The sequence below is a fragment of the Branchiostoma floridae genome, chromosome 18 (assembly GCF_000003815.2).
Source record: "Branchiostoma floridae strain S238N-H82 chromosome 18, Bfl_VNyyK, whole genome shotgun sequence".
Taxonomy (NCBI): domain Eukaryota; kingdom Metazoa; phylum Chordata; class Leptocardii; order Amphioxiformes; family Branchiostomatidae; genus Branchiostoma; species Branchiostoma floridae.
In genome coordinates this window covers 11,031,949-11,041,589 of record NC_049996.1, presented here as the reverse complement: position 1 = coordinate 11,041,589, position 9,641 = coordinate 11,031,949, and the positions used below count along the sequence as shown (strand labels likewise).

General features: G+C 43.7%; 1 protein-coding gene across 1 annotated transcript in view; it reads left to right on the top strand.

Annotated features, from left to right (window-relative positions):
• LOC118405723 (protein Wnt-10a-like) overlaps window positions 1–9,438 on the top strand; it is a 30,670-nt gene extending 21,232 nt beyond the window's left edge. The window contains exon 4 of the mRNA XM_035805400.1: window positions 7,706–9,438. Coding sequence (XP_035661293.1) covers window positions 7,706–8,167 — 462 coding nt within the window. The 3' untranslated portion in view covers window positions 8,168–9,438. The remainder of the gene's footprint in view (window positions 1–7,705) is intronic.
• The last annotated feature ends 203 nt before the right edge of the window (window positions 9,439–9,641 follow it).

The window sequence follows — 9,641 nt, the reverse complement described above, 5'->3', positions numbered from 1 at the left end:
AAAAGGGTGACCCATCAAATAGCTCAGCAAAAAGACATGGCAGACTGTTGTAAATATGACCGATATTTTGCATTCTATGCTCGAATGAAAAGGAACAGTTTTCAATCCCTCCATTCTGAAGCACATCATCTGTTGAAGCGTGTTACAAGCAAGTTTGTATCAGCTAAAGATTTCTATCGTTATCTTGTCCAGAAATCGTGGTCGTGTTGGGTTAACACATGTTGAACATTTGTCCAATGTCATGGTTGTATAGGGAAGTCCAACATAGGCAGTTTTCGCTGTTAACAGTTGACCCTCGTCGCGAGGCCCATGTTGAGGAACTCCCGTCCCTGGAAGAGATTACAGCGGTCAAGCCCAGACACACATCCATCCCAGGAGCGGAAATTTGAAGAGTTACGGGTTCGCGAGCGTACAAGCTGTAGCACAAATGAGAACTAAAGCTACACGCGATCGAATCACTGATATCCCGCCCGGCAGGCCATGGGGGATGGTATGTTCGGACCTCATTGTCACCACCTTGTTGAGGGAGTCACGCGATGGCTGCAGATGCTGGTGTAGTCGATAGGACAGACGTGCTGAGATGCACTGACAGTTCATACATGGCTTGGGTTATCACTACAAGTGGTGTAAGGATTTCTAAAACTTAGAAACACTTAAGACTTGTTAATACTTTCAATATCTCAACACACTATGGCGGGTGGTGGTAATGCTGGGATGTCATAAGTAATATAATGTTTTCGATATCTGCTAGCATCTTTCGCAATAATATTTACAGGAAAGCGTTGGCCAGTGAAAGAACATTGATTCTCACCTTGAGACTCGGGTTTAGCTTCCTTATTTAAAAAAAGGACGGCAAGTCAAGTCAAGTCAAGTCATGTCAAAGCATTGAAACTGTATCTGTATCATTTACATTGGGGCAAGACAATATGGCTGTGGCGAGGCGGAGTTTACGACCATAGTTGCACCTACCAGAGAGGTTGTGGAGACTAACAGACAAACACTTCCATAGCAACACGGTATTGTATAACACCACGTATGTGCAATAACATGGCGAGGAGAAAGGTTGTTCTTGTCTTGTTTTCATTTTGTCGTACCTATATCATAGTTGTGTTTAAAACGCTTTCAAAATGAGTGACGGGGAAGGCTACGTTGGTAGACATTTGCATGCATGGAGGAAACGATTATGAAACAAGTCATTTATGAGAAGAACTACGTATTTTAACAGTGTGATATGTTCATTCTTCTGTTGTGGCTGTACTGGATGTGTAGGATGCAGTTTTCGTTGCTTATAATTGTTTTCTTCACTGGAATCTAGTGGTGTCCTTAAATCAGACAAATTAACTGTCGTGTTTTTTTTCAGACCGCAAATATCAGTACTAGTCTTTGCGTGACTCATTGCGGTGCTGAAAATGGTACAAACTGGTCAATAGGCAATTTGCAAGAGGATTTATCCGATCACAGGGTTACACATGTGCAATCCTGGGTAACACTATGGCCGGTTTACTCCTCTGGGAAATAATTCAGCCTACTTTGCGCGTTTCTACTATTCTTCAACACCGCAAAGAGTCTGGAAGAAACTAGACAGTGTGGTAGAATTATAACAACAGTGAGGCTTAAATGTCACAGTTGGGCGAATCAAACGTACTTACTGGTGACGTGTTGTGACAAGGTTACAAGGGCACGACTTTGAACCTGACGTGGGCGAGGCGATAATACGAAATTACGCCTCGCCGTGCAGGTTATAACTCAATAACTCCCTTAAAAGTCAGGGGTGAGGAAATGGGATGGGTTATCAATTTGTCATCTCAGGCAGGTTTTGAGAGGAGAAAATCGAAAGAAAACATAGGAAAGGGTAAAATGTGAAAATGACACCAGTTGCCATTAATATCTCAGTAGGTGGAACGTAGAAGAGGTCAGTCTGCAGATGTCACCCCTGACTTCATCTTGAAGGTCAATGTTCTGTTTTTGAAAGTACGTTATCAACAGAAAACTGAAGGTTGTCGCGTGAGTTCCGAGGATTATGTCCTCAAATATCTCGATTTCAATGGCAATGTTGCGTTTCCTAACGCATTTACACTTTCCTGCTTATCTTTTATAAAGGTAAAAAGGGCAAAAGGAAAATGCTGGGCAAGGTTTATGCAAATTTCGTTTTGCAGTAATTCAAAGTTTTATACAAAATTCCGTAAATTGAAATGTGGAAAACGGATTTACTGTGTCTTAAACTATAAAAGTCAGTAATGTGGTAGTGTTACCAGAGATAAAGGAAGCTTACTTTTACATTTCGGTTTGTTTGTATGTATGTCTATTAGCATATTGTTATGATCCTATGGATAGGTCTTGGACCAAGAAATCTTCGATTGTGGTTCCCCTTGGTACTTTGTTTCAAAGTGCAGATGCCTGTCATATTGTACAAAAAGTACGTAATGGTTAGAGAAACCTATGATGGTTTGGCGGACGTTTGCGCTCTTCCGTTGATTTCTGTACCTTGCCTGAGGATGTCACCGTGACAAGGTACTTGTGACTTAAACCTGACAGCCCGAAGACACGGACTAACCTTCCACTCTTCTGTAACTAAGGCCTGTCGTGGGGGAATTGGAACCACGTGCGAGACCAAGGAATCATTTTCTCACCCAAGTGGACGAAGTCATAACAATGTCGAAACTGCAACCAGCAATTCTGGAACCGATGGCTGGTGAACTTGTAGAGAACAGTACTGTTATTGTCTAGTTGTTGCAATGACAAAGGGAAATAATGATTTGTTAGCTTGTTGCAGGTTATGGGCCAGAATACTGGATATCTATGTCAGACACCTACAATCTGACACCTACTTCAGATCTACCATTTTTGCTCTACTTGAAGGGAGAACTATTTTCCTTCCCCACTACCCTTGACCCACCCTTTTCTGACATTCTCCACCTGGCTCTATTTCTCTCTCTCTCTCTGTCATTGTCTCTTTCTTTTATACTGTCCCTCCCTCCATCTCTCTCTCTGTAATGGCCTTGGTGTTCCATGTTTATTCATGACATACTACCAGTCGTATATGTCTGTCAGGATTACACAGTAAGCCTGAGCCTACGGTCCTGCCTACACGTGCAACAAAATGGGAACCACTCGGCTATCTGGCCACCATGCTGGCTGCAATATGGGCACAGTCGATCGGTATGTAACAAGCAGATGGCCATGTAAAAGGCTGATGGGAACACAGTGCTGGAATCACCAACACATGAAGGTCTAGAGAGGATGTTAGGCAGGTCTCGTGGGCCCTTGTAGCTAACCTACTTGTTCACAGTCACTACAGTCTGGATTTGGGAAGTAGGAACTATTAAGGCCGCCCTGACAATTAAAATATATAACTGTGAAAATTGTTAGGTCATCCTTTCACTTCCACCTGGTTCAGTTTAACGTTTAAGCGATGAAGATAACTTGGACAAGGATTTTCCGTCAACGCTAGCTCGAATGTTTAAGTAGGTATGTTTGCAATAGATCATAGATTAACATTACGTTAACACAAGACGTCCATGATAGTATAACACGCATAATATACCAAATCTGTGCTCCTTACCAAAGAAGTGGATTAAAGTTAGATATTTGTACCAGCACATTTTGATGACAAGCGCGAAATGAGGTGTGCAGACCCGAGTGTTGAGTGTTAATCGCTTTGAGAGGCGGGTGGAGGGAGGGGGAGGGTGGAGCGGACAATGTCTGCACTCCGCGAGGAAATCAGAATGACAGGACCATCTGCTGGCATTGCCGCTGCATTCATCAGAACAAGAGTGTGGAATAAGAGCTTCTAGTAGAAGAAGTAGAAGTAGTAGTAGTAGTAGTAGTAGTAGTAGAAGTGGTAATAGGAGAATGCCCGACACTCTCTTTTGAAATAATTTGAGAGACTTGGCTGGAAGACAGACTTGAAACAGCTAACATCAACTCTCGTAATAAATTCCACCAGGTGCACATAATAGCACATAAAACATTGCAATAGAGGCCTTCTCAAGATTGTTTTAAGCGCCTAAATATGAAGTGTATATACCTCAGAATTACTATGGTGCGTTGGTACATCTCTTTGAATTACTTTAAAAAGAAATTCATGTATTTTGCTCATGTGGCGGTATTATGGTAACCGGTGGAATTATGAGAGTTCTTGTTGCATATACAGCTACAAATACAGCTTTGTTTTGTGTTTGAAAGACCTTTTCAACTGGCAAAAAAAAAACACATTGGTACAAGCCGTACCTCATGTGTAGAAGTGGCCTCCAAGCTTTAAGTCAGATAGCTTAAAGATTTGGGGGCTCTGGTGTGCCAATTGGCAGCTTGGAACTGGCCTCCAGGACACGCGGTCCAGTTTGTGTTGCGTGTTGTCCTAGTGCTAAGTACAACGCGAGGTATGTAGCTCATTCCCAAATGGGAAATAGCTGTGTTTAAGGAAAGCAAACTGGCCCCGTCCTTAATCCGTACAAACCAGCGCTAAATGCGAGGGGGAAACAATCAAAGCGTTGTTGGTAATTCTTTTGGAAACAAAAAAGAACTACTCGGAAGTTTTTGCACTGCCGCGTTGTGGGAACGGTACGGTTTGTTGTGTTTGGCATTGGGTGGGACGCTCTCTCTCCATATGCGGTTTCCTGCACCACATCTGTATATATATTTCAAAACCGGGAATTGGCGAGGGGAAAGGATCTGTAGAATTTCCACTCCCGCCATCTTTAAGTCGACAGGCACTACACAACTTGATATGAGGCACCTGTCAGAGAAAGGCCAAGGGGAACAGGAAGGGTTAGGAGGTTTACGTCAAGAACTAATTTTAACGTCATATCCAAAGATTTACAACAGTTGCGTCATACAACATGTCCTGATACTGGGCGACCATACGATTTGTACTAAGGACATCACATACTGAAGCCTTCTTTCAGAAAACGAGTGCCCCTCTCTTTAATGCCACGATTGCATCATCTAGACCAAACACTCTGAAGTTTCCAGTACTGCTGGTGTTACAGAAGCAAGCATTTCAGGTGAAGCTCTTTTGAAAATGTAGCTTGGTTGGAATTGAGGATTATAGAAAACATGTTCCAGTGTTTGGCAAAATGTATACTTCTGTGGGATCATGACTATTTGTGGATATGGCAACAGTAGCTCACAAGTACAAGAGAGTTCTATTTGTGGATATAACAACAGCAGTTCACAACAGAGTTCGTTCTCCCTTACTGCCAGTACTCTCCAAGCAGTGGGCATAAAGAAAATTGTACGAAATAAAAACGACAAAAAACACTTCCAACAGGTCCAAAACAGCCGAAGCCGAAGCTCTGCTTGGACAGTATACTGCCACACCTTTCGCCATTTTCAACATCAAGTGGATCGGTTTGTCACCATCTCATTTACATAGTTGTTTCTTTTATACTCAGAAAATGCTTTGTCTACTGACTGGTCTCTGTTTTCCCATTGATAAATGTACCCTCCCGAAAACGACGAACCCCTGGTGGAGCCCGACTGACTAGAAGAATTACCGCAAGACGTATCACGGCAAGTGCTCGGGACCATCGCGCATTCCGCAGCGTATTTGGCCGTCGGTGCAGGGTTTGATTCTCGCAGACTTCCCCTACAGATCAGCCGAGAGGTGCTCCTGTGACAGCGGGCAGCGCGACTGTAATAAGTAAATGGGCACGCTATTTCTAGAAGACAAAACACGACGGGCTTGTGTTGCTGAGAATCTGAAAACATCGATGTCTACAAAAGGCTCCAAATGAACTTTTCCCTTTATTGTGACACGCTACGGTGGGGCGGGGCATCTACAGTTTTAGTCCAACTAACAACAATGAAGAGGGGCGAGGCAGACATGCCTCTCTTCTTTGTATTCTTGGAAGTCATTGCTGCGATTCAGTTGAAATGAGATAAAGTCGTTTCGCGAATGTCTTTCAAAGCGACGATAATCGCAGCACAGGTTAATTGATAGCCTAACCAGGATGACATCCATGCCAACATCCCCACTGCGAATCTTGCCGGTCCACCCCCAGAGCAAGACGACTCTCAAGTCGTTTCTTGCAATATAACAGCCCACCTGTCTCGGATGACAGGATTTGACGGCTGCGTGTTAATTCTGGCTCAAGGACAGAGCCTGCGGGACCAGGTGAACCGGTGGGGGGCAGCTGACATCCAGACCCCGACCTGGATTTAGACCACACGGATTCAATAATATGAGCAGTAGATCCCCCACCTCTTTAATCTTTCCAAATCACAAGCAGATATGTTTAACTTTTAAGCAATATCGTTTGATTCTGAGAATGAAGTCTTTAGCTCAGAATAACAACCTAGCTAGAGACAGTCCCTGTTCTAAGCGAATAGGTCACTGAAATCATAATACTTATCGGTAGCTTTTTTATTTGATTAAACTTTTAAAGTATGTTTATAGTTTTGGTACCTACGTCTGCCTACAACAAGTACTCTCAGTTGCTTTCAACAGTCAAAACATATCAACTACTGTATACCTTTGATTTCAGACCTTACAATAGTTTTGTATGTCAAGTGCAACTACAAGCCGATTTATGGGGTTACAAGTGACGAAAGTTGGTTGCTGCCATGTGTTTAATCCGGATAATTCATGGTCGGAAATCTGGGTGGGCTTGGCAATGATGGGTGCGGAGGAGGGTGGTTATGTCATCAGCTCTCTCCCTCTCCCTCTCTCTTACATCACCCGGTCACGGGGGTACTCAGTAGAGCAACATTTGTCTATCCATTTCACACAGCTTCCGTCAAGTGTCAGGAGGTTACACATGTAACGGCGGGCCAGGTGGGACCTTGTACTCTAGCTGCCTACACTGGTAAATCGGGGAAAACGTCTATGAAAGAATGGGTTTTCCGTTGAGCTACTGGAAAAGTGACGGAGGCAGGACAAAATAAGGTGTGGCTTGGCAGAACCACCAAGAAATGGTGCTACCATTGGTGTAACAAAAGGAATGTTGCATTAATGTGCACAGCATATCTTGATTATCTTGAGTCAGATCCTTACGGGTCCATCGCAGAGTGGCATGGTCCATGAGCGTAGACCCGGTTCCCTCATCAGGGCTCTCCGGTACTTCTGTTTTTTGGGCTTAAAACTATTTGGCACTTCCTACTTCCTTTAAGGGTCATAGATCACAAAATACAGATGGAAAAATAAGCCTTAATTCGGAGAAGTCTGGGATAAGAGCTCGCTAAGTATAATTCAGAGGAAGATATACTTTGTGCTTTTGACCTAGGATCAAGCTGTGGGTACTGATTTTACATCTATAACACAGCGCACTTGGGGTCTTCTTATCCTGGTAACAACTTCAAGTAGCCCATAGATAGATACTACCTGTAAACAGAGTGTATGACTGAATGATTGGGGTTGGGATAGAATTATAGATGTGATAATGCTGCTAACTGCGCAGTGTCACTGATGACTGAAGGTAGTGGATTCTACCTGAAACGTCTGACCGTTTCCAAATTAACGTCTGACCGTTTCCAAAATCACCCAGTTGCTTGATAGCCTGGGTACCATCCGGAAAGTAGTTCGCTCATTCCTTCATTATACACTATATAAACAGTGGTCGCTTCTCGCTCTGACAGCAGAAGCGAACATAGGAGCGAACTGCTACCAGGATGGTACCGAGGCTAGTTGTTTGTGTAATTGCTATTTGACTGCTAACAGTTTTTTGAGAGCTGGCTGATTGAATCACACTGTTGTGTTCCCCCTCAGGCCGTGTCCACCAACATGCAGAGGCGGTGCAAGTGCCACGGGATGTCCGGCAGCTGCAACCTGAAGACCTGCTGGAAGGCCACGCCGGACTTCCGCGAGGTCGGCGTCATCCTGAAGGAGAGATTCGACTACGCCACGCAGATCAAAGTCAGCAACGACAACTACGGGAGGCTAGAGACGATCTACGCCAACCGCCCTCCCTTCGCCACAGACCTGGTCTACTTCGACAGGTCGCCGGACTTCTGTGATAGGAACAGGGAGCTGGAGACTCCGGGGACGAGAGGACGCATCTGCAACAAAACGAGCACGGGGCCAGACAGCTGTGCGGCCCTGTGCTGCGGACGGGGGTTTAACATATTCAGACAGACTAGAGTGGAGAGGTGCAACTGCAAATTCCACTGGTGTTGCTACGTCATCTGCGAGGAGTGCAGAATCACAGAATGGGTCAACTCTTGTAAATAGTCCCTCAGAGTACAGGTACTTGGCACGGGCGACGGACTACATCCGCGGATGGATACTTCTGTGCTAGTGGCAACGGTACCAGACAAGTTCACTGCATTGCAAAACTCCGCATGGCAAAAGCAAATGTGCAAAACTGAGCAAAATGTTATCTGCCATGGAGACACCAACTAGAAAATGAGATATTTTCTTCTCATCGTAGCAACAAATCCAAGCCAACTGAAATGCCTTTACATGTAGCTCGCCCAAGATAGAACGCTTGATGCTAGACTCATAGGAAAATGACAGATCCTGTAGCGTGTCACCAAGAAAAACACAGGCGACGAGCACGGCCAAAAAAGAAGAAGAAACCCTCAGATGTGGTTGACGTCTGTGAGCGTGTGGTACACCTGTTGTAAAGTGTGTTTCTTACGCTAGCATTAAACCCAAGACATTACTACATGAGGAAGTCCATGCAGTTTGTAAATCGTAAGGTTGCTAATCTTACCACTCGGGTGATGAAGAGGACGACCGAGGGGCTGTACATTTTGCCGAGGAGGAATGATGGAACAGAACCATTTCATATTAACGTTGTATATATAGGGAAGTTTACGGTAAGAAGCTATAAAGGTCGCACTAATTGAACGATTTTCTGGTGAGGGAAAGACGACAAGCCTTTTAACTAAATGGCGCTTGCGTGTGGTGGTATTTCAATGGACATTGTATTCTTCAATGGAACTATTCAGTCAGCGAGCATTTCAGTGTTGGAAAGCTTGGTGAAATTTCAAACATCTTCTGGACTATGGACACTTTCGGCACAGTTGTATCAATGCAATGATACCTCGATAATTTGTAGCAATAATTGGTCGCATCTAAATTTATGTATTCCTCACCAAGTTCTTTCTATACCACCACTAGGTCATCAGGAAGTATTGGTCACCCTTGACCTCTAGCAAGTCACCCTTGACCTTACTACCATACTCTACATCGTGCATGCGTATGTCAGCTTATCGACAAGAAGCAGATAAAGCGTCATCACCACAGCTCAGTAAAGTTGATACGTAAATATTCTACCAATGCTGTACAACCCGTGGCTCTGACACTATGTGATCAGAAAAATAATAACTGCTACTACAAAAAATGTCTTACACAACAAATTCACCTAGCGATAAAGTGACAAACTTCCTTATGTCCATATGATTGATTACTTTAAAGTTTACACTTTTCTATAAGGAAGAAAAGATAGAAACTGGTTAATGACGCTATAATTTAATGAAATATGAAAGCGTTTGAAATTGCTCTCCTCCCAGATGGTCGTTCTTACATAGTTTAGTAATGTATTGTGTTGCTTGTGTAAATAATGGAAAGTATGTGCCAGCTATTAACACTATTTCAAATCTATCTCTACCATTGAAAATTCTCCATCTGAATTATGTCGTTGTTATGAACCATATAGTAGTGGATAAAGCATGGAATAAGCATCAAGGAATAGCCATCA